The sequence below is a fragment of the Oncorhynchus gorbuscha genome, linkage group LG07 (assembly GCF_021184085.1).
Source record: "Oncorhynchus gorbuscha isolate QuinsamMale2020 ecotype Even-year linkage group LG07, OgorEven_v1.0, whole genome shotgun sequence".
NCBI lineage: Eukaryota > Metazoa > Chordata > Actinopteri > Salmoniformes > Salmonidae > Oncorhynchus > Oncorhynchus gorbuscha.
The window spans coordinates 64885932-64912154 of NC_060179.1; the positions used below are offsets into that span (position 1 = coordinate 64885932).

Consider the following 26223-nt stretch of genomic DNA (forward strand, 5'->3'; position numbering starts at 1 on the left):
AATCCACAAATTTTAAGGGGTGTCCACATGCGTTTGTATACAGTGCATTCGAAAGTATTCAGACCCCTTGACCTTTTCCACATTTTGTTATGTTACAGCCTTATTCAAAAATGTATTACATCATTTTCCCCCCCATGAATCTACACACAATATCCCATAAAGACAAAGCAAAAACTTTTTTTCCCAACCTTTTACTTAGTATTTTGTTAAAGCACCTTTGGCAGCTTTTACAGCCTTGAGTCTTCTTGGGTATGATGCTACAAGCATGGCACACCTGTATTTGGGGAATTTCTCCCATTCTTCTCTGCAGATCCTCTGACGATCTGTCAGGTTGGATGTGGAGCGTTGCTGCACAGCGCTTTTCAGGTCTCTCCTGAGATGTTCGATCAGGTTCAAGTCCGGGCTCTGGCTGAGCCACTCAAAGCCACTCCTGCGTTATCTTGACTCTGTGCTTAGAGTATTTTTCCTGTTGGAAGGTGAAGCTTCACCCCAGTCTGAGGTCCTGAGCACTCTGAAGCAGGTTTTCATGAATGATCTCTCTGTACTTTGCTCTGTTCATCTTTCCCTCGATCCTGACTAGTCTCCCAGTCCTTGCTGCTGAAAAATATCCCCACAGCAAGATGCTGCCACCACCATGCTTCACCGTAGGGATGATGCCAGGTTTCCTCCAGATGTGACGCTTGGCATTCAGGCCAAAGAGTTCAATCTTGTTTCTCATGGTCTGAGAGTTCATTAGGTGCCTTTTGGCAAACTCCAAGAGTGTTGTCATGTGCCTTTTACTGAGGAATGGCTTCCATCTGGCCACTCTACCATAATGGCCTGATTGGTGGAGTGCTGCAGAGATGGTTGTCTTCCTGGAAGGTTCTTCCATCTCCACAGAGCAACTCTGGAGCTCTGACAGAGGGACTATCGGGTTTCTGGTCACATCGATGACCAAGGCCCTTCTCCCCCTATTGCTCAGTTTGGCCGGGTGGTCAGCTCTAGGAAGAGTCTTGGTGGTTCCAAACTTAATCCATTTAGGAATGATGGAGGCCACTGTGTTGTGTGCCTCGACACAATCCTGTCTCTGAGTTATATGGACAATTCCTTCGACCTCATGGCTTGGTTTTTGCTCTGTTGTGCACTGTCAACTGTGGGACCTTATATAGACAGGTGTGTGCTTTTCTAAATCATGTTTAATCAATTTAATTTACCAGAGGTGGACTCCAATCAAGTTGTAGAAACATCTCAAGGATGATCCATGGAAACAGGATACACCTGAGCTTAATTTCGAGTCTTGTGGGAAATAATCTGAATACTTATGTAATAAGATTTCTATTTTTACACACAATACCCCATAATGACAAAGCAAAAACAGGTTTTAAGACATTTTTGCAAATTTATTGAAAATAAAAAACTGAAATATCACTTCTACATAAGTGTGCCTCTTTACTTACACATTCTCTTCCAAAGTATGCTGAACAGTGTCAAAGGCGTTGTTCGACTTGCATCAGCATAACTAGTGTGCCTTTGACCTTTTTGTACCCCACTGTACCCTAACCATACCCATATGTTTTGAGAGTGTGTTAATATACAGTACCAGTCACGTTTGGACACACCTACTCATTCCAGGTTTTTTTTTTTTTTTTTAACTATTTTTTACATTGTAGAATAATAGTGAAGACATGAAAACTATTAAATAATACATTGAATCATGTGGTAACAAAAACAGTGTTAAACAAATATAAATATATTTTATATTTGAGATTCTTCAAAGTAGCCACCCTTTGCCTTGAGGACAGCTTTGCACACTCTTGGCATTCTCTCAACCAGCTTCATGAGGTAGTCACCTGGAATGCATTTCAATTAACAGGTGTGCCTTGTTAACAGTTCATTTCTGTAATTTATTTCATTCTTAATGCATTTGAGCCAATCAGTTGTGTTGTGACAAGGTAGGGTTGGTATACAGAAGAAAGCCATATTTGGTAAAATACCAAGTCCATATTATGGCAAGAACAGCTCAAATAAGCAAAGATAAACGACAGTCCATCATTACTTTAAGACATGAAGGTCAGTCAATAAGGAACATTTCAAGAACTTGCTAAAATCTAAAATATACTGTATTTTGATTTGTTTATGTGGTTTTTGGTTACTCCAAGTGTTATTTCATAGTTTTTTTCTTCTACAATGTAGAAAATAGTACAAATGTAGAAAGACCCTTGAATGAGTAAGCGTGTCAAAACTTTGACTGGTACTGTATGTTCCAAGCCACAAATATCAACAAAGTGGCACTGCAGAAACAAACATTGATTAACTCCTAACCAATAGGTTGCAAGTTTGTTTACTCTATGTCATGTGTCTTTGAGCACTGCTAGTTTTACATTGGTGGTGATATATATAAACTCCCCCTGACTGGGGATAATTGTACAATTATTTACTGGTTTCTGGGAAGCTTTTATCAAATTTCAGAAATGCGTTCTTGCCAATAAGTCTGTTGCAATATCTCTTTCATGCTCACTGATCTGGTGGTGTAGATTCACTGTATAAGAACATTGCAGGTTGTAACGAGCAAAGGGTTATTAGTTTAAATTCCATTTAACACCTTTAACCGCCTGGCCTTTCTGCCTATAAGTACCTGCTAGAGAATGTTTTTGGGCGTCCCTTCCACACTGTATAGTGATAAGAGCACAGGAACACATAATAGGAGGTTTTATTTTCTAGACCCAAACAAAAGAGCGATGTGTAAACCTCTAAATAATACACGGGACGAGACCCGGAAAACAAGTGCACAATAGCACGTAGCATGGACGCCGATACAACAGCAGAGGTGCTCACAAGACCAACGGACATGGTAACAATAACCGACGAGGACCATGGGGAACAGAGGGAACACATTTATACACATACTATTCAGGGGGAATGGGAACCAGGTGTGCGTAATGAGACAAGAAAGTCCGGGGTTGGTGATAATGAATCCAGTTCAGTGACGCCTAGAAGGCCGGTGACATAGACCGGAGCTGGTGAAGGGAATGAGCAGCAGACACGCTGCACCAGCAGCGGGACAACACCGGCCTCGAGGACTACCACACGGACACGGTGCGACATCGGTCAGGGTGGTGAAAATCCCTGTTCAGCGAAGTGTCCAGAATGTCCACCGCAGGAACCCAGCACCGCTCCTCTGGGCGATACCCATCCCAGTCAATGAGGTCCTGGAGACGCCCCGCCCGACGCCTCGAATCCAGGACTTCACGGACGGAGTACGCGGACCTCCCTCAATGTCCAGAGGAGGAGGCGGGACGTCACTGGGTCCAGCCTCAGCGAGGGGACCAGGCACATGATAAGTCGGGCTAATACGGTAATCAACAGGGAGTTGCAAACTATACGTTACCTCATTAACCCTCATCAGGAGTTTAAACGGCCCCACAAACCGCAGGCTCAGCTTCCAGCAAGGCAGGTGGAGGGACAGATTCCGGGTGGAGAGTCATAAGACAATGCCTTTTTTTGTGACTTTTTCGAATCATAGTCGCACACATCGTTGTAGCCCTTCATATGTTTAAATAAGATTTGTGTCACAAATAATTTGGCCAAATAACTTCTTAAAATGAAGCACATTAATCCCCTTTAAAAGCGGTGTAGAGCCTAGCTGACTTATACAGTAAAAGCAGCGTGTGCGTTTCAAGTTTGGGGAAGATCATTTTCACCATAAAAATGCACCTTTATAATAAAAGCACTACCTGCATAATTGCATTTGCAGTCACTTTTGATCATGTTTTTTTCGCTAATGGAACATTTGCGCTTATAGCCTCGTACCATGTGTGCATTTCTGTGCTTATAATGTGAATAAATAGTCTAATAGCTTATCAGCATTTTGAGATAAACGTTCTGATCTGTTGTGTCAGCCACATTGCATAAAAACTTGTTTTATGTTATTGGATGTATTATTTTGAGATCTATCACATCCCACAACTGTCCCAGACTATTTTGGAATATTTATTTAGCGACTTGTGTACTATGGGGTATATAATAGATTGACATGGATGGCAGGGTAGCCTAGTGCTTAGAGCGTTGTTCTAGTAACCGGGAGGTTGCAAGTTCAAACCCCCAAGAGGACAAGGTACAAATCTGTTGTTCTGCCTCTGAACAGTCAGTTAACCCACTGTTCCTAGGCCGTCATTGAAAATAAGAATTTGTTCTTAACTGACTCGCCTGGTTAAATAAAGAAATAGACAAGTATTTTTGCTGTTTGTTAGGCCTATTTATCTTGTTGGCTGATGGGAGTAAATGTGGACAGTTCTTCCAATACCTTAAATATGCACCTCGGAATTGCGCGCAGTTGCGTCTCGATATGTCTGTCTTCACTTGTCGCCTGTGAGAAAGGCCCAATCACATGATGGAGAGCCATGTAGGTGAGAGGTGCTTCGGATTGCGCAGCACACTCAGGGAGAAGGCCCCAACACAGCAATCTGGGCTGCAAAATGCATGAATTTTTTTAGGCTGCAGTACGGCCAGAAAGGGGATGCTGCCGTGAAATTCGAGGCATTATCAAGTGCTTGTCAAATTGTGATTGAGAGACTATTGGAGTGTGTACAGCCTGCACAAAAAATGCCTTTCAAGTTACCTTTTTCAAATCACCATTAGAGTCGCATCATGCCCAACGTAGAACAACTAAAGTTACATTAATAACTTTAAATTAAGCATTTAAAGAAATATTAAAAATATTTATATATTTTTAACCTTTATTTAACTAGTCAAGTCAGTTCTTATTTACAATGATGACCTACCAAAAGGCAAAAGGCGGGGACAAAACAAACACTCCGACAAGAGAGACAACACAACACTACATAAAGAGAGACCTAATACAACAACATACCAAGGGAGCAACACATGACAACACAGCATGGTAGCAACACAACATGACAACAACATGGTAGCAACACAACACGGTAGCAGCACAAAACATGGTACAAACATTATTGGGCACAGACAACAGCACAAAGGGAAAGAAGGTAGAGACAGCAATACATCACACAAAGCAGCCACAACTGTCATTTAGAGTGTCCTAGATTGAGTCTTTGAATGAAGAGATTGAGATAAAACTGTCCAGTTTGAGTGTTTGTTGCAGCTCGTTCCACTGCTCGTTGCAGTGAACTGAAAAGAGGAGCGACCCAGGGATGTGTGTTTTGGGGACCTTTAACAGAATGTGACTGGCAGGATGGGTGTTGTATGTGAAGGATGAGGGCAGCAGTAGATATCTCAAATAGAGGGGAGTGAGGCCTAAGAGGGTTTTCTAAATAAGCATCAACCAGTGGGTCTTGCAATGGGTATACAGAGATGACCAGTTTACAGAGGAGTATAGAGTGCAGTGGTGTGACCTATAAGGAGCATTGGTGGCAAATCTGATGGCTGAATGGTAAAGAACATCTAGCCGCTTGAGAGCACCCTTACTTGCCGATCTATAAATTATGTCTCCGTTATCTAGCATGGGTAGGATGGTCATCTGAATCAGGGCTAGTTTGGCAGCTGGGGTGAAAGAGGAAACGATAGAGGAAACCAAGTCTAGATTTAACTTTATCCTGCAGCTTTGAAATGTGCTGAGAGAAGGACTGTGCACCATCTAGCCATACTCCCAAGTACTTGAATGAGGTGACTACCTCAAGCTCTAAACCCTCAAAGGTATTAATAATACCTGTGGGAAGAATGGCATTCGTCTTACCAGACCATGACATTTGTTTTGGAGGTGTTCAGGACAAGGTTAAGGGTAGAGAACGCTTGTTGGACATTAAGAAAGCTTGGTTGTAGAGCATTTAACACAAAATCCGTGGAGGGGCCAGCTTTTTATAAGACTGTATCATCTGCATATAAATGGATGAGAGAGCTTCCTACTGCCTATGTAATGCTATGTTGTTGATATATATTGAGAAGAGTGTGGGGCCTAGAATCGAGCCTTGGGGTACTCCCTTGGTGACAGGCAGTGGCTGAGACAGCAGATTTTCTGACTTTATACACTGCACTCTTTGAGAGAGGTAGTTAGCAAACCAGGCCAAAGACCCCGTAGAGACGCCAATACCCCTTAGCCGAACCACAAGAATAGAATGGTGTACTGCATCAAAAACTTTAATAAAAAGCTTTTTTTTAAAGAAGCTTTAATAAAAAGTCAATAAAAATAACAGCACAACATTGCTTAGAATCAAGGGCAATGGTGACATCATTGAGGACCTTTAAGGTTGCAGTGACACGTCCATAACATGAGAGGAAACCAGATTGCATGCCCGAAGAAATACTATAGACATTAAGAAAGCCAGTCAGTGGATTATTGACAAGTTTTTCCAACACTTTTGATAACCTTTCTGGCGCAGGCGTTCCGCTAGTGACCCACCTCGACAACATTCAGTGAAATTGCAGAGCGCGAAGTTCAAATGACAGAAATAGTCATATTTAACATTCATGAAAATACAAGTGTCATACATCAGAAAAATGCTTAATGCAACCGCTGTGTCTGATTTTTTAAAAACTTTACGGAATAAGCACACCATGCAATAATGTGAAACAGCGCTCAGAAGAAATAGTCACAATAGCCGCCATGTTGGCGTGAACATAAACAAGAAACATGATAAATATTCCCTTACCTACATCCATGGGAGAAGACACACTAATCTATTCATACAGTTGAATCTGTGCACACACTACGATACTCCTATACCTAGATTTACATAGATATTCCTGTTGGGGGTTTGTATTTATAGTCTTCATCAGAAAGCACTCCAGGAATCCCAGGTCCACAATAAATGTTTGTTTTGTTCGATAATTTGGTATACATATCCAAACGCTCATTCTGGTCAGAGTTATGTCGGACAAAAACTTCAAAAAGTTATATTACAGGTCGAAGAAACATTTCAAACTAAGTACAGAATCAATCATTTGGATGTTTTTAACATATAGCTCCAATAAAGTTCCAACCGGAGTATTAATATAATAATAATATATGCCATTTAGCAGACGCTTTTATCCAAAGCGACTTACAGTCATGTGTGCATACATTCTGTCTTGATGAGCAATGGAACGCAAGTGGATACCATCAGGAATGCGCATGATCAGAAAATGGCTGACTGACAGTCCCCAGATAGATTCTGCTCTCATTCAGTCCCACAACACAGTAGAAGTCTCATTCAAATTGCTATAGACGGGTGACATCTAGTGGAAGCCCTAGAAAGTGCAACATCATTAATATCTCAAGGGGATTTCATTGGGAACTGTGGTGAATACATACCAAGCTCAGATTTCTCACTTCCCGTTTTGATTTCTCCTCAGGATTTTGCCTGCCATATGAGTTATGTTATACTCACAGACATCATTCAAACAGGTTTAGAAACTTTAGAGTGTTTTCTATCTAATACTAAGAATAATATGCATATATTAGTAACTGAGACTGAGGAGCAGGCCATTTACGTTGGGCAACTTATTCATCCAAGCTACTCAATACTGCCCCCAGCCATAAGAAGTTAATTCATCCGCTGTGTCAGATTTCAAAAAGGCTTTACGGTGAAAGCACACTATGCGATTGTCTGAGAACAGCTCCCCGCACACAAAAGCATTAAAAACATTTTACAACCAGGCAGGTGCGCCATGAAAGTCAGAAATAGCGATAATATAAATGCCTTACCTTTGAAGATCTTCTTCTGTTGGCACTCCAAATGGTCCCAGCTACATCACAAATGGTCCTTTTGTTCGATAAATCCCCCAAAACTCAGTTTTACTGCCGCGCTTCATTCAATAATCCACCGGTTTCCCTCCTTCAAAATGCATACAAAATTAATTCCAAACGTTACCAATAAACTTCTCCAAACAAGTCAAACAACGTTTTTAATCAAAGGGACATGAGCAGCTGTGAGAAGAAGGGTTTATTCTCCAAGTCTTTAACCTTTTTCCAGAACTTCTTCGGGTTAGACCCACAGAGAGAGAACTACTCCTTAATAAAGTAACTAACTTTGGCCTTCCGCATAGCCCGAGTGCACTTATTTCTCATTTGCCTGAACGAAAGCCAGTCAGCCTGAGTATGTGTGTTCCGAGCCTTTCGCCAAATGCAATTTTAAAGATGGAGTAACTTGGCAAGATCACGGTTGAACCAGGGGCTGAACCTGTTTATAATTATAATTTTCTTTATGGGGCGTGTTTGTTAACAATACCACTGAAAATATCAAAATAGAAGATCCAAGTGTCTTCGACAGAGGGGATCAAGCTGATTCTATACCATTTTACAGAGGCCAGTTCATGAAGGAAGGCTTGCTCATTAAAGTTTTTTAGCAAGCGTCTATGACAAATTAGGACAGGTCGTTTCACTGAGCAGCCGTTACGAACACAGGCTGTAAAACAGTGATCACTAAGGTCATTACAGATAACACCAGACTGATACCTGTCAGGATTATTTGTGAGGATAACATCGAGGAGAGTAAGCTTTTGAGTGAGGAGTGAGGAGAGTGTTTGGAGTCATACCTTGTGGGATTGGTTAGAATAGGATGGAAGGCCAAAAGTCTGTGTAACCAATAGAGAGTCAGAGTCCCGAGTGTGGGAACAACAAGTTTGTAGTCAACAAAGTATGCAGGAGTCATGAGGCAAAAAGCAAAATAGCAAAATGCACAAGAAAATAAATAAATAAATAACAACTTGGGGCTAGCCATTGTAAGTTCATAGTCACTCGCCCCAACAGTGTGTGTCTGCTGGAGGCGAGTGAAAGCTCAGGAAAGAGGAGGGAGTGCGGTGGGGGTACCTGTACCAGACAGAGGGAGACAGGCCAGGGCAGATGGTGAACAGATCGCCAGGTGGAATCCAAGCAGCAGTGCAGCAGGCAACGGGAGTAGGTGTCACACCCACTTGGGAGAAGCTTTTACTTCTGGAGGCAGATTTCTTGTAGAAAATGCCAGTGAATGGTCTTTGAACAGCAGGAGGGCGCTTCAAAGACTCCTGCCACTTGTTGAGCCCAAAGGCATTGATACATTTTACTTCACACTTCAGTGCTAATTGAAGTTGTATCTGGTCTGTCCTTGCAAGCCTGGCAGCCTTAACTAAGCATTCAGTCCCCATAAAGTAAAATATATCATTGTAATGTACTTTATTTTCCCTTTATTTATTTATTTTGTCTTCTTCTTGGCTTTCAAAATAGCATCAGACCAAACACTACTCACTCAGTTCCAGGTTGGATGGTGTCCTCAGGTTTCTGCTGTTTGTTTGCTTGAGCACCCTCCGTATAGCTTGGAAAAAGGAAACCTTGGAAGCAGTAATCTCTCCAGTTAATTTTGGATAAAATTAGGTTGTAGGTTTGCAGTTTTGATCTGGAGCGAAGGCCATGCTATGGAGGGTAGCATCTTGCATATGTACCTCTATTAAAGCATTGCTCCTCTCCTCTCTTCCAAAATCCATCAGTCACAAGATGACTCTCCCAGCTTCAGCCACAGTGCTAGAGGTCCGGCTGCATGCCCACAACACTACTCCCACAGAGTCTAATCTATCCACAGGGTCCTCCAATTTTTGGCTCTGTCCAAGCTGTCTCAGTGTTAGACTAAGGATAATCAATTGTTCTAGTTCCAAAATGCAAAGGTTTGAATCACAAACCATATATACACATTGAGGTGATGTCTCTGTCTACAGTGTCTGAGTGAGAATATAGGAGTAGCTATTTCGTTGTTAACTGCTCAACACAGAACAGCCATGTGCTCACTCCCTCAGATCGTTTGGAGAACATGTTTCCAATTTATTCAGCTTTTTTCAATTGAATTCTTCATGCTATAAAATCTTATAATATAATGCTACGGAATTATACGCAAATCTTGTCTGCTAAATGAACTAGTGTAGCCCACAGCCATATGACATAGCCACATTAGGACCTAACACAAGGACAACTCAGAGCATGCTATTCTTTTCTTCTGAAATGGACTACATTTTCTTCATATCTATATTACATGGATTTATTAGAATGGCTTCTAAGCCAGGAGATGCTAAATGTGTTTATGTTAGTTATCGGTCAATTACCGTGAGACCGACAGTTATTTCCTTGACAATAACCGGCTGATTAAATTTTGTGACCACCACAGCCCTAGTACCAACCCACAAGGGTAGGCAACAACACATCTGCCATGCTGATCCTCAACACTGGGGCCGCTCAGGGACGTGTGCTTAGTCCCCTCATGTACTCCATGTTCACCCATGACTGCGTGGCCAAACACGACTCAACACCATCATTAGGTTTGCTGAGGACACAACAGTGGTAGACCTGATTACCAACAACAATGAGACAGCCTATAGGGAGGAGGTCAGAGACCTGGCATTGTTGTGCCAGGACAACAACCTCTCCCTGAATGTGATGTCATGACATTGGCCTGATGGGGGAGGTTTATGACCCCCATAAATACCTTTCCCCTTTTCTCTCTCCCTACTCTGCAGAGTGACTCTTGTGAAGTCCTTTGTTAACATAGAGAGTCGTATAACATCAAAAGGGTGGGGAAAGGACTATATTTCGGTAATCCAACCAGTTGAAAATATATGATTTTTTAACATTTTACAGCGCGCCTTGTCAAATTAAATCAAACTGTATTTGTCACATGTGCCGAATAGAACAGGTGTAAAACTGGTACTTAAATAATGTGATGCCAGATCAGTTGTCATCTGAGACATTATTACTTATGATAGGATGACATAAACTGTATCTTGGAAAGTCTACACATTATAGTTATCAGATTCACATGGAATGTTGTGCAATTTAAATGTTTAAATATGAAACTATTTGTGAAAAGATTAAATGTAATTTTGCTTCTTAATAAGAGAACAATTTGTCATAGAGTAAACTCTGCCAACTCAGTGGCCCCACCCATGTGAACAGACAGTGGTTGTAAACTATGAAACACGGCATAGCCAAAGACACGACAGTGAGCAAGACAAAGGAGCTGATCGTGTACTACAGAAAAAGGCTGGCCGAACAGGCCCCCATTGACATCGACGGGGCTGTAGTGGATCGGGTTGAGAGTTTCAAGTTCCTTGGTGTCCACATCACCAACAAAATATCATGGTCCAAACACACCGAGACGGTCGTGAAGAGGGAACGACAACACCTTTCCCCCCTCAGGAGACTGAAAAGATTTGTCATGGGTCCCCAGATCCTCAAAAAGCTGCACCATCGAGAGCATCCTGACCAGTTGCATCACTGTCTGGTATGGCAACTACTCGGCATCTGACCGTAAGGCACTACAGAGGGTAGTGCGGACGGCCCAGTACATCACTGGGGCCAAGCTTCCAGCCATCCAGGACCTATATACTAGGCAGTGTCAGAGGAAAGCCCAAAAAATTGTCAAAGACTCCAGTCACCCAAGACCTAGACTGTTCTCTCTGCTACCGCACGGCACACGTTACTGGAGCTCCAAGCCTGGGACCAAAATGCTCCTTAACAGCTTCTACCCCCAAGCCATAAGACTGCTGAACAATTAATCAAAAGGCCATTTGTTTTTACACTGCTCTTTCTCGCTGTTTGTTATCTATGCATAGCCGCTTCACCCCTACCTACATGTACAAATTACCTCGATTAGCCTGTATCCCCGCACATTGACTCAGTACCGGTACCCACTGTATATAGCCTCGTTGTTGTTATTTTATTGTGTTACTTGTTAATATTTTTTACCGTATTTTATTTGGTAAATATTTTCTTAACTCTTTCTTGCACTGCATTGTTGGTTAAGGGCTTATAAGTAAGAATTTCACGATAAGGTTTACACCTGTTGTATTCGGCACATATGACAAACACAGTTTGATTTGATTTGACAAGGCTCGCTGTAAAATGTTAAAAAATGATCACCAACGCTGATCAATAGCCATAACACAAACTCATCCTTACGGTATTGTTGTTCTAAATTAAATCAACCTCTTCACCCTCATCATTCAGTTAGTCCTCATTTAAATTTGATTGTGAAGTAATTCCATCCATTTGTCATTCATTCAGTGGGCTGGCATGGTTTGCTTTGCTGGATAGGATATGTTTTACATTATTCTGAAGGCCTGCTGCAACATGTAGCATGTTTTTGTTTCCCTTACAATACATTTGTTTAGTAATAGAGTTACAGTAAATACAACATAACAGCATCTTTTTACAAAGTCAAACGTGAAAGAGAATGTTATGAATCTGCAAGGTGCGCGGTCAAATTGTCTGCTACTGATGAATAGACAAACTCATCATTATATGATTGTCTTTCTAAATGAAATCAACCTCTTCACCCTCCTTATTATTCAGTTAGGCCTAATTTAAATTAAATTGTGAAGTAAGGTGCACAATTATCGCCCATTCATCCATTTGTCATTCATTCAGTGAGGAGAGAGAGAGACACATTAGCGCCTGGCTGGGTACCAACATTTTACAGTAAATTGTCTTGGCGGGTTAAGTTGGTAATAGCTAAGAAGGCTCTTAATACTTTTCTGTTTGTGATTCAAAAAATTGGACAAATGAGCAGTGTAAAATACAAACATTTAGGAAAAGTCATGGAAGGAGCAGGAGACATACAGTTGAAATCGGAAGTTTACATACACCTTAGCCAACTACATTTCAACTCAGTTTTTCACAATTCCTGACATTTAATCCCAGTAAAAATCCCCTGTTTTAGGTCAGTTAGATTCACCACTTTATTTTAAGAATGTGGAATGTCAGAATAACAGTAGAGAGAATTATTTATTTCAACTTTTATTTATTTCATTACATTCCCAGTGGGTCAGAAGTTTACATACACTCAATTAGTATTTGGTAGCATTGCCTTTAAATTGTTTAACTTGGATCAAATTTTGGGTAGCCTTCCACAAGCTTTCCACAATAAATTGGGTGAATTTTGGCCCATTCCTCCTGACAGAGCTGGTGTAACTGAGTCAGGTTTGTCGGCCTCCTTGCTCGCACACGCTTTCTCAGTTCTGCCCACAAATGTTCTATAGGGTTGAGGTTAGGGCTTTGTGATGGCCTCTCTAGTACCTTGACTTTGTTGTCCTTAAGCCATTTTGCCACAACTTTGGAAGTATGCTGGGGTCATTATCCATTTGGAAGACCCATTTGCGACCAAGCTTTTACTTCCTGATTGATGTTTTGAGATGTTGCTTCAATATATCCACATCATTTTCCTCTCTCATGATCCCATCTATTTTGTAAAGTGCACCAATCCCTCCTTCAGCAAAGCACCACCACAACATGATGCTCCCACCCCCGTGATTCACGGTTGGGATGGTGTTCTTTGGCTTGCAAGCATTATGGCTATTCAGTTCTATTTTTGTTTCATCAGACCAGAAGACATTTCTCCAAAAGGTACAATCTTTGTCCCCATGTGCAGTTGCAAACCGTAGTCTGGCTTTTTTTATGACGGTTTTGGAGCAATGGATTCTTCCTTGCTGAGCGGCCTTTCAGGTTATGTCAATATAGGACTCGTTTTACTGTGGATATAGATACTTTTGTACCTGTTTCCTCCAGCATCTTCACAAGGTCCTTTGTTGTTGTTCTGGGATTGATTTGCACTTTTCGCACCAAAGTACGTTCATCTCTAGGAGACAGAATGTGTCTCCTTCCTGAGCGGTATGACGGCTGCATGGTCCCATGGTGTTTATACTTGCATACTCTTGTTTGTACGGATGAACATGGTACCTTCAGGTATTTGGAAATTGCTCCCAAGGATGAACCAGACTTGTGGAGAGCCACAAATTTATTCTGTGGTTTTGGCTTTCTTTTAATTTTCCCGTGATGTCAAGCAAAGAGGCAGTGAGTTTGAAGGTAGGCCTTGATATACATCCACAGGTACACCTCCAAATGACTCAAATGTTGTCAATTAGCCGATCAGAACCTTCTAAAGCCATGACATAATTTTCAAGTTGTTTAAAGGCACAGTCAACTTAGTGTATGTAAACTTCTGACCCAATGAAATTGTGACACAGTGAATTATAAGTGAAATAATGTGTCTGTAAACAGTTGTTGGAAAAATTACTTGTGTCATACACAAATTAGATGTCCTAACCTACTTGCCAAAATTATAGTTTGATAACACGAAATTTGTGTAGTGGTTGAAAAACGAGTTTTAATCACTCCGACCTAAGTATATGTAAACTTTCAACTTCAACTGTAGCTTAGCAAATGTCAGTGGCCATTGGCCTATGGCGGTTCTAGTGTTAAGGCTGAGTCCCAATTTTCTTTACAGTACAACATTAAACAAGATTTTACAGAAATTTAAATCAGAATTCAGCAGCATACTGTCATTTTATAGAAATAACACCTCCACATTGTTGTATATATTTACTTTAATTTTACTGAAACTTTAGGCAAAGTTCAGAAATGTATTCTTGGCAATAAACATATAGTATTTGTATTTGTATTTAGTCTATTATACCCATAGACGTGGTGGCTCAGCAGGAACTTCAAGTAGCTAGCAATCAAGAGGTTGTGAGTTCAAAGGTTGAGTCCCAAGTAAGCAGCATACTGTCCATTAACACCTTAATTTAGCTGTAAAAAATACAGTAACTAGTTGTAGATTTGAAAGTTAATTATTCTTAATGACGTTTGACATCTTGGCTTTCACATGTGCTCAAATGTTGTCACAATGAGATCATGTTTTCACATGTGTAGTGTCATGGTATCACATGCTGACATTTTGCATCCTCATGTTGTCACATTTACGTCACAATAACTTCACGAAATTGTTTTCTCACATGTCCTCACGTGTTGTCACGTGTAGTTTTAGGCTTCCATGTGCAGCAGGTAGACATTCAGATTGCACGGCTGAGAAGGTAAGAAACTCAAGAGAGGTTGACAGAGAGCCAGGAGGAGGGAGGGAGTGAATGAGGCAGGACGAGGGAGGAGAGGAGGAGACAGTGATTGACAGGTGCCTGGGGCAATGGAGGGATCAGGAATGGGAGGAGCCAGAGAGGGCTGTAATAACCTGTCTGTAATGGGCTATCAAACCATATTAGTTCTGGGGTTAGCACAGAGCAAGACCAGCCAACTGGACTAAATTACTTCTGGTGTGAAGTCTATTAGTGTTAATGGCCTAATTAGGAGCGATTGTTAAGCTAGTGACGTTAGTGAGGCTTCTTCTTGTTGTGTTCGCCAGGTCAATTAAGACCGGCTAGCGCAAGTAAACAGAATGGGTGTTTTGTATGTACTGTATGTAGTGCAGCATGCTATGGATGTAGCAGATTGAATCAGAGGGATCCCCTGCAGTAATGCGGAGAGAGAGGTAGAAAGAGAGGGGGAGGGATAGGTAGAGGAGGAGAGAAAGCTGACAAGTGATGTTTTGTGCTCCGCAGCCTAACCTTGCGGAGGAATGTGGAGAATTCAGTCTTGAGCCAGAACCTTCAGGGTGACTTTAGCCCGAGTTTCCTCCCCCTTTCCCTCTCTCTCTCTATAATGAATGCAATTAACCTTTGCGGAGCTCAGTGCGGTGTGCATGACTTCTAGCAGGTTGGGGGAGTCAGCAGGGTGCAGGGATGTTGGAGAGTGATTGATTGATGTTCCATTGGACAGTTACTCTGCGTCATGTCCCCCTTTAATTGGCCTGGGGAGGAGTTGAGAGAGGGATGGAGAGAGGGAGGGAGGAGAGAGGGATGGAGAGAGGGAGGGAGGAGAGAGGGATGAAGAGAGGGATGGAGAGAGGGAGGGAGGAGAGAGGGATGGAGAGAGGGATGGAGGGAGGGATGGAGAGAGGGAGGGATGGAGAGAGGGATGGAGAGAGGGAGGGAGGAGAGAGGGATGAAGAGAGGGATGGAGAGAGGGAGGGAGGAGAGAGGGATGGAGAGAGGGATGGAGAGAGGGATGGAGGGAGGGATGGAGAGAGGGAGGAAGGAGAGAGGGATGGAGGGAGGAGAGAGGGATGGAGAGAGAGATGGAGGGAGGAGAGAGGGATGGAGAGAGGGAGGGAGGAGAGAGGGATGGAGAGAGGGAGGGAGGAGAGAGGGATGGAGAGAGGGAGGGAGGAGAGAGATGGAGGAGAGAGGCATGGAGAGAGGGATGAGGGAGGGATGGAGAGGGATGGAGAAAGAGATGGAGAGAGGGATGGAGAGGGATGGAGAGAGAGATGGAGAGAGAGATGGAGGAGAGAGGCATGGAGAGAGGGATGAGGGAGGGATGGAGAGGGATGGAGAGAGGGATGAGAGAGGGATGGAGAGAGAGATGGAGAGAGGGATGGAGAGGGGGATGAGAGACAGGATGGAGAGAGGGATAGAGAGGGATGGAGAGAGAGATGGAGAGAGGCATGAGAGTGGGATGGAGAGAGGGATGGAGAGGGGGGATGAGAGAAAGGATGGAGAGGGATGGAGAGAGGGATAGAGAGGGATGGAGAGGGAGATGGAGGGAGGAGAGAGGGATGAGAGAGGGATGGAGAGGGATGGAATGGAGGAGTGAAGCGAGGGATGGAGAGAGTGAAAGGGTGACACTACTCTTACAGGAAAACCAAATGAATTTCACGTGGTCACATGTGATTTAATGTGATAACAATATGTGAACCCTTGTCTCCCAAAAAGGGTTCTTCTGATCAAAACAGTTAGTGGTAGAACCCTAACCCTCCGCAAAAAAAACACCTTGGAAACCTTTTTTCTAATAGTGTATTGGGGGACAAGGTCCAAGGTCCTTTCTGCCACATCTTCTTCTTGTAAAGAGGAGAGAGGAGGAATCAATGATTTGAGATGCAACCATAGTGCATCCAAAAATCACAAGAACATGTAGAAAAATAGGTGTGAATAAAGCCCATAGAAATGCCAGTGGGCAGAGAAACATAGCAGTCAACAGGGTCAGTAAGGGTTCATATTGACTGGTCCTCATCTCTAGCCAGTTCCAGACAGACCTTGTTGTCTTTCCTTCACCAGATGATGTGCGTCTAGCTGGCCTGCTTGTTGTCTATTTCCCCTCCCTCCCTCCCTCCCTCCCTCCCTCCCTCCCTCCCCCTCCCTCCCTCCCCCTCCCTCCCTCCCTCCCTCCCTCCCCCTCCCTCCCTCCCTCCCTCTCCTCTCCTCGCTCTCTTTTTCTCTCATTCTTTTTCTATCTATCTATCTCTCTCTCTTTCTCTCATTCTTATTTTCTATCTATCTCTATCTATCTCTCTCTCTATCTCTCTTCATCTTATCCCCTCTGTCTGGGCGTATCTCTTTACCTTCCCCACTCTATTGTGTCTATTGATCTTCATCTGAGGTCAATAGCTTTTTAAAGCACCAAGATCGAAACTCCAGATGATCCTCCTCTATCCTCCCTTGCTTTCTCTTCTCGCACTCTCTCTCCCTCCCTCTCTTTCTTTCTCTTTCCCTCGTCCCTCTCTGTCTCTGTCTCTGTCCCCCTTTTCTGCAGCATTGATCCGCAGGGTCAGGGAGAGCTTTCCCACTACAGTAATTTGTAACCCAAGGTCACCAGGTTATGTACCTTTATATCTATCTGTCGGATCGCAGACAGGAACCGCTTGGAACGCTTTCAAAGTTAAGTGAGTAAGTGGCGTGACTGTGAAGAAAAGGTTTTAATTTACTGGAGCTATTTAGAGCCAGAGCTCAGATCATAACTTTTAGATTGTGTCATCTAACTTAACTCAGTATTAACATGTTAAAGTAAGTCAGTTAAATGTTATAACAACTTGAAGACTTGTCCTGCAACATGACTGATGACGTGAAGGTGTTAAAGATGGGTCTGTTAACTGTTTCTGAAATACCAGCACAATACAGCCCTGGTTACATATACAGGCGTTGTGAACAGCTCCCCCTATTGGTTGTGTGGTGTAATGTCAGTCTGGCTCCAAGAAGAGAGTTGCAGTACCACCAGTATTTTATGTCAACAATCTCTGATTATCACACGGGGGATTTGTGCAGGAAAATGTATAGACCAGACACTCTCTTTATTTTGAAAAAAAAAGCCTTAAAGTCAGAGTAGCTAAATAGACCAAAGGTTAGATTAGATTAGACAGAGTCCCAGATGTAATTGCAGGGTATGATTGCAGGTAGCTGCCTATTGGTGGCTATTCAGTAGCCTGATGGTCTGGGGTGGAAGCTATTGGCCAGTCTGACAGTTTTTTCTATGATGCTCATATATTGCCAGTTTCTGAGTGATGGAAGCGTCTAGAACAGGCTGTGTCTCGGGTGGCTGAAGTCCAACACCTGAGCAGGCAGTGTGCACACATTGGTGCGTTCGGCTGACCATACCACCCACTGTAGAGCCTTACGGTCAGTGGCCGTGGAGTTGCAGTACCAGGCTGTGATGCAGCCCGACAGTATGCTCTCGATGGTGTTCCTGTACAACACTGTGAGAGCCCTCAGGGACAGGCCTCATTTATTAAGCATCCTGAGGTTGAAGAGGCGCTGTTGTGCCGCCTTCACCACAGTTTGATCATTTTAACTCCTCTGAGATGTAGACGCCGAGGAACTTTACGTTTTTGACCGTCTCCACAACGGCCCCATTGATGAGGATGGGGGTGTGCCCAGACTGGTTCCTCCTGAAATCCACAGTCAGCTCCTTAGTTTGGCTGACATTGATGGAGAGGTTGTTTACCTGGCTCCACACAGTCAGAGTTCCTACCTCCTTTCTGTAGGCCTAGGTCTCGTTGTTGTTGGTAATCAGGCTTTTTACTGTTGTGTCGTCAGTGAACATGATGATGGAGTTGGAACTGTGTGATGGAGTAGAGGAAGGGACCGAGGACGCACCCTTGTGGTGCCCTTGTGTTGAGGATCAGTGTGGAGGAGGTAATGTTGCCGACCTTCACCACCTGTGGATGGCCCGTCAGAAAGTCCAGGACCCAGTTGCAGAGGGAGATATGTTCCTTTGGTGTAGTGGAGTCTGGCTTCCTGAGCAATCTGATCAAAGCTCCAGGGCTTGTGTTTGATTCCAGTTTCAAACACATCGAGGCGAGACAAGGGACTCTGACCGTTCAAACGTTTCCTATCCTACTCACCAGTCACCACGGAGAGTCCAGATGCTATCTCTGACGTTCTCTGCATCTCTCTTTTTGTGGTAATTTCCTTGTGTGATATCCCCCACGTTCATAACAGATATTTACTGTACCCAGAATTAGAGAGCATGACTTACAAAGTGTGTGCTAGTGCTTTATCATTAATTTGACATTATTACTATGTCCGGCTAAAAGGGGTATGGTATTGTATATTATGTGTTTGGGTGCCCCCACATGGGGAGGAGTAGGTACTGCAGCTCCCTGGGATGTACAGTGAATTGAAGATTCTAAATTGCATACTCCTCGCTTCCTCTCATCACCTCCTTCACAAAACCCATCGGAGGAGAAGGTCAGAGGGAGGGACCTTTCCCAGCCAATGGATTTTGATGAGGAAAAAGGAGACAAGGAGTATGCAATTGAGAGGAGGGTGTGGGTGGGCTGGTAGCTGCTGGATACATAAGACCTACATTGTTATTGTTGTTGTTGTTGTTGTTGTTGTGCTTGTTGTTGTTTTTGACTCTCTAGGGTCTGCTTCAGTAATACATTCAGGAATAGATGAGGAGGTATATGTAATCCCACAGTGTGTGTGTGTGTGTGTGTGTGTGTGTGTGTGTGTGTGTGTGTGTGTGTGTGTGTGTGTGTGTGTGTGTGTGTGTGTGTGTGTGTGTGTGTGTGTGTGTGTGTGTGTGTGTGTGTGTGTGTGTGTGTGTCTGTGAGTGCTCCTCTAATCTCTTGGGGGTAATTTCCCTCTGGGAATAGATGAACTTGAGAGTCATTATCATCAGGCTGTATGTAGGCTCATTTCTCTCTCTCTCTTTCTCTCTCTCTCTCTCTCTCTCGCTCTCTCTCTCTCTCTCTCTCTCTCTCTCTCTCTCTCTCGCTCTCTCTCGCTCTCTCTCTCGCTCTCTCTCGCTCTCTCTCGCTCTCTCTCTCTCCCTCCCTCCCTCCCTCCCTCCCTCCCTCCCTCCCTCCCTCCCTCCCTCCCTCCCTCCCTCCCTCCCTCCCTCCCTCCCTCCCTCCCTCCCTCCCTCTCTCTCTCTCTTTTTTTGTGGGTGTATTGTGTTCCCGTCATGTGGGTGTATTGTGTTTCAGTCATGTGGGTGTATTGTGTTTCAGTCATGTGGGTGTATTGTGTTTCAGTCATGTGGGTGTATTGTGTTTCAGTCATGTGGGTGTATTGTGTTTCAGTCATGTGGGTGTATTGTGTTTCAGTCATGTGGGTGTATTGTGTTTCAGTCATGTGGGTGTATTGTGTTTCAGTCATGTGGGTGTACTGTGTTTCAGTCATGTGGGTGTATTGTGTTTCAGTCATGTGGGTGTATTGTGTTTCAGTCATGTGGGTGTATTGTGTTCCTGTCATGTGGGTGTATTGTGTGTGTTTCAGTCATGTGGGTGTACCTTGCCAGTTTCAGTCATGTGGGTGTATTGTGTTTCAGTCATGTGGGTGTATTGTGTTCCCGTCATGTGGGTGTATTGTGTGTGTTTCAGTCATGTGGGTGTACTGTGTGTGTTCCAACTCTCTGATGAGTGTGTATTGGAGATGTTCCAGATATCTAATGTGTGTGTAATGTGCGTTTTGCAGGTACCTGATTCCCTCCCTGGACCGTTCCCATGCTGGCTTCTACCGATGTATCGTCAGGAACCGTGTAGGAGCCTTACTACAGAGGAGGACTGAAGTACAGGTGGCATGTAAGTGACTGTGTGTGTGTGTGTGTGTGTGTGTGTGTGTGTGTGTGTGTGTGTGTGTGTGTGTGTGTGTGTGTGTGTGTGTGTGTGTGTGTGTGTGTGTGTGTGTGTGTGTGTGTGTGTGTGTGTGTGTGTGTGTGTGTGTGTGTGTGTGTGTGTGTGTGTGTGTGTGTGAAAGTGGAAACAACTCCGATATTGATTGTAGGTAGTTTGTGACTATCCCCCTGACAGTGTGACTGTATCGAGATAGGTGCCCTTGCTAGGAGCTGTGGGAGAGAGGGCCATCTGCGTCAGGGGGTAAAAGATCTACCTGCATCTCATTTACTGAGCGTTTGTCCCTCCAGACAGCTGTTCCACTCAACCCTCTCATTAGATGGATTATGTTGTGCTGTTGTTTTTAACTTTCCACCATTTTATAATATGACTCCCACTTATTTTATTCCCTTCTTTGTCAACAACATCTGTTAGTCTCAGGGAGTTTTGAACATGTACCCATAAATTCAGATGGAAGTTAAAGTACTCCCCTCCCTAGCACTCATTCTACTCTCATCTCCACTGTGTTATTACACTGCAAGCAGGCAGACTGGTGTGGCGGTCAAGACGGTGTCACGGTGAATGTATTCCCCTGTCATCTCCCAGTGTGTTGGCCCCTAAAGATAGACCCCCCTTCAAGCTAATCAGCAGTCATTCTGTCTGCAACATTTGAACTGTAATTAATATATTTCATATATATGCTATCGCAAACATGTTGATGAAGGCCTTTGGTCACATTAGAATATGATTTATATTTTATTTCAAATAACACATTTTCATTAGTTTATGTTACTGTAGGCTGTATGTAAAAAATGATAAAATAATAATAATTTAAAAATACGCACATTTCAAGTGTTCAATCAATTTTATTCATTGAGTGAACTGTGAAACAGAAAAAAAATGTGTTGGAATATGGTAACAGCTTTTTTTTATAATGATTTTAATAAAAATATAAAATGATCCCAACCACCAAGACGCACGGTCAAAAGACACAGTCAAATTATGAAAACATCAGCAGCATAGACATCATTATAAGCGCCAAGTGTACTTGATAAATAGTGAAACTCAGCACAAAATCAATAATGTCATTATAATGCATATAAGTGTCTCTGACAGCAGTCAAAAATAGTCAATTATATGCTTATATTGTCTACATCTTCACACAATGGCATCAGTTGGATTTCATTTAGCTGGGTAGCCTAGTAGTTAGAGCATTGGGCCAGTAACTGAAAGGTTGCTGGATTGAATCCCCTAGCTGACAAGGTACAAATCTCTCATTCTGCCCCTGAGCAAGGCAGTTAACCCACTGTTCCCTGGGCGCCAAAGACGTGGATGTTGATTATTGCAGCCCCTGCACCTGTCTCAATCAGAGGGGTTTAGCTAAATGCGGGAGACACATTTCAGTTGAATGCATTCAGTTGTACAACTGACTGGGTATCCCCTTATCCCTTGTCCTAAAAGTTGACGCAATTTTTGCAACTTTCACTTGCCTGACATCCCTTTGTTTGACTGTAGTGTATAATAGTCCAAACCTTTGTCTTTATTGTGTTCCCGTTGTCTTGTTGTTCTTCAACAATAATAATATTGCCTTATTTTGCGCAGAGGGAGGGAGCACCCATCTCACATTGTTCAGGGTGCCGGACAGACCTGTTTTCTTTGCAAGCGAATGTTTCGACAGTCATAGAAGTGAATAAATTGTCCATGGTGACATTTCTCGTCTTGCCGATATAAAGTTCCCCAAGCCTCATCATCACATTTTGCGACACTCGCTCACCTGCTGCCCGATGTGGATCTTTTCCCTGAGATTGAAAGCTGTTCAGCATGTACAATTACACACGCTCTCATTGTATGGCCTACCCCAACTAGGCCAGAGGAGACTGATGAGGCTGCTGGGATTCAGTTGACTGGTATAGGATACATGCCATTTCAAGATGATAACTAGAATGGATCAATACAATGGAAGGCCCTACTCTTCTTTCACAGTTGTTGATTACATCATTTTTCATGGCTCGCTTCCCCTCACTCATCAAGTCACCCATTCTCCCCCATCATACTATGCTTCATTTATTGAATCTCTTGTTACATGTGTGAAATTAGCCTCGTTATAGTTTAGGTTCACTTTCAAGGCAATTATCGGGGGGATTATCAGCTGGGCACTGCACTTTCAGCTGTCTGAAGGAGCAGAGCAGGCCCATCTGTTGGAAGGAGGTCCAACAGGGGAAACCGTTTCAGGAAATGACATGCTCTCCTAAAACTGGGTGTAATTCCTGTTCTGTTTGTGATATTAAGATTCTAACACCGACAGTGTGTAATATAGATTTCTTTCGTAAAAGTGAAGGTTGGTGGGGGGCATGACTAAAAAGATGAAATCATGAGCCGTCAAAACGACTGCTTTAGCGGTTCTAGTGTTAACACGCCAGGGACATGTGACTGCTTTAGCGGTTCTAGTGTTAACACGCCAGGGACATGTGACTGCTTTAGCGGTTCTAGTGTTAACACGCCAGGGACATGTGACTGCTTTAGCGGTTCTAGTGTTGACACGCCAGGGACATGTGACTGCTTTAGCGGTTCTAGTGTTAACACGCCAGGGACATGTGACTGCTTTAGCGGTTCTAGTGTTAACACGCCAGGGACATGTGACTGCTTTAGCGGTTCTAGTGTTAACACGCCAGGGACATGTGACTGCTTTAGCGGTTCTAGTGTTAACACGCCAGGGACATGTGACTGCTTTAGCGGTTCTAGTGTTAACACGCCAGGGACATGTGACTGCTTGTGACACAATTTTGCATCTGACTGAACAATGTATCCAATCAGGCATGAGGGTGGAATAGAGGACCAAGCGCTCCCAGGGGTATAGTCACTGATGGTGTCACACAAACACTCTCTCTCTCTCTCCCTCTCTTTGTCTCTCTCTCTCTCTCTCTCTCTCTCTCTCTCTCTCTCTCTCTCTCTCTCTCTCTCTCTCTCTCTCTCTCACACACACACGGGGATTTAAACTTAGTTTGGCTTACCCCGGCCTCAGACCATTTTTAAGAGTACTTGTCTTGATATTAACATGTCTCATCTGATTGCAAAACCCTAACTGTTTGATTAACGTAAAAAATCCAGCAAACTCCTTGCTGATTGACCTAATTCTGAGAAATAGCCCCCACAAGTACTTGTCCTGTGGTGTCTTTGCTACTGATCTCAGTGATCACTGTCCTATTGCATGTATTAGAGATACCAAATAGACTAACACTGATCCTTGTATAATAATGTTTTTTTTTTTTTATCCCCACAAGCTTTTCTTCATGATATGTATTACTCTGACTGTTTCTTCATCGGCTACATGCCTGACCCATAATTAACTCATCTCTCTGGCAGACAAACATACTCCCTTTAAATGCCTGAGAGTAAAAAACACAACAAACCTCTGGTTCTCTATGGAACGTTCAGATCTTGTTATGTTGAGAAATCAGGCCTGGGCCAAGGCTAGAAAAAAAACACTGTAGCTGATTCAAGTGTTACTATTTTGTTTCTATTTTTTTCTTCTATTATTATTGTTATTTGTTATTTTTTATTGTATTCTGCATTATTGGGAAGGGCCTGTAAGTAAACATTTCACTGTTAGTCTCCACCTGTTTTTTGCGAAGCGTGTGACAATTAAAATTTGATTTGATTTGTAGTTTTTCAAAGCAATTGAGGAATAGATCCACTTCCTCAATCAAGAAAGATAAATTGAGCTCTTTTCTCCGACTCTGCAGGTGATCTGTCTACATTTGGAAAATAGTTAAAGCACTGAAGTGTGAAAAATCCTCTCCTTCCCTGCCTCAGCAAGTTGTGTCAGTTAATCAGGATTTTATCTCAGCGGGCTTTTTATTTGAAGGAAATGGTGGCTTATTTGACTCTGGTCAGCCATTCGACCACATGCCCGCCTGCCCCTCTCCCATCTTCTAGTTGGCTCGATGGAAGTTCTGTCAACTTCTAGTACTTTGTTGTTTTAATTTGAACAACTTTCTTCTTGTGATGTGCTAGACATCTTGCGCAAGATTGATGTAAAAATATTAACTGGGGCTGATTTCTTGCTGCAGCTTTCTGCTCCTCTGATTGTAGAATCTTTAACACAATATTTTTTACCTAACAGTTATTTTCTGGTACCATATCCCAGGGTCTGGAAGGTGGCCCATATACTCCTCCTTCACAAAGGCAGTGACCCGTATGACCTAAATAATTATTGCGACATTTTCAAGCTCTCTTGCCAAGCTAAAATTCTGGAAACCTTAGTAAATACTCAACTTATATCCTTTTAAACTACTAAATGTATTCTAAATGTACACCAGTCAGGTTCCAGACCAGGTCATAGCACCATCTTCGCTTCTTATTTGGTTTAAAAATATGTTCTTATTCGTTTGGATAAGAAGAAACAATGTCCATCCATTTTTATTGACCTAAAGCATTCGACACTGTGGACCACTTATTACTTATTCAGAGGCTTTCATCAATTGGCCTGAATAGTATTTACAGTACAGAACACAGTGTGTATTTATTGATGGTGTTATATCAGGTTTTCTGGACATAACAAAGGGTGTCCAACACAGATCTATTCTTAGTCCGGTTCTTTTCACTATTTCCATTAACAATATTGTTTTATCTCTAAAGAAATATTTCCTTTCCCCTGTATGCCGATGACACTGTGGTGTATGCTAATGCAAGGCTCTGTCAGAGCTTCAATCTGCCATTATTGCCCTGCAGAAATCCTTAGTTGAACTGAAATTGGTACTTAATTCAGGTTAAACCAAGTATATCTGTCAGTGGTGGGTGTAGCCGGTGCATGGAAGTCAGGCGCAGGAGAGCAGAGATGAATGGACAAAGCACTTTACTTAGGAAATCATAATACCAAAATGCAACCGCGTCACAAAACAAATGCCCACAGAACAAGGTACAAAACCCAAGTACAAAGTACCGGCTGCCACAAAGCACGGGCATAAAACAAAACCCGGCGCAAACCAGCAGGAAGCATACCAACCCTGGCAGTAAACAATACCCCACACAGACATGGAGGGAACAGAGGGTTAAATACACATAGTAATGATGAGATGTAAACCAGCCGGAAGCATACCAACCCTGACAGTAAACAATACCCCACACAGACATGGAGGGAACAGAGGGTTAAATACACATAGTAATGATGATGAGATGTAAACCAGCCGGAAGCATACCAACCCTGACAGTAAACAATACCCCACACAGACATGGAGGGAGCAGAGGGTTAAATACATTAGTAGGATGTTAATTAGTAGGAGATGTAAACCAGGTGTGCAGGAAGACAAGACAAAACAAATGGAAAATGAAAGGTGGCAATACCTCATTGATAACCTGTGGCATATCAAGAACTTGATTTAACAGCATGATCATTACACCTTGTGCTAGGGAAATTAAAAGGCCACTCTAAGATGTGCAGTTTTGTCACACAACACAACGCCACAGATGTCATAAGGTGAATGCACCAATTTGTAAGTCGCTCTGGATAAGAGCGTCTGCTAAATGACTTAAATGTTAAATGTAAAAAATGTCTCAAGTTTTGAGGTAGCCTGCAATTGGCATGATGACTACATGAATGTCCACCAGAGCT

General features: G+C 43.0%; 1 protein-coding gene across 5 annotated transcripts in view; it reads left to right on the top strand.

Moving 5' to 3' along the window:
- sdk2b (sidekick cell adhesion molecule 2b) overlaps positions 1-26223 on the top strand; it is a 539954-nt gene that overhangs the window by 392703 nt on the left and 121028 nt on the right. For all 5 annotated transcript variants that reach the window (XM_046357200.1, XM_046357198.1, XM_046357201.1 and 2 more), the window contains exon 3: positions 20476-20582. In XM_046357200.1, the coding sequence (XP_046213156.1) occupies positions 20476-20582 (107 nt within the window). The remainder of the gene's footprint in view (positions 1-20475; positions 20583-26223) is intronic.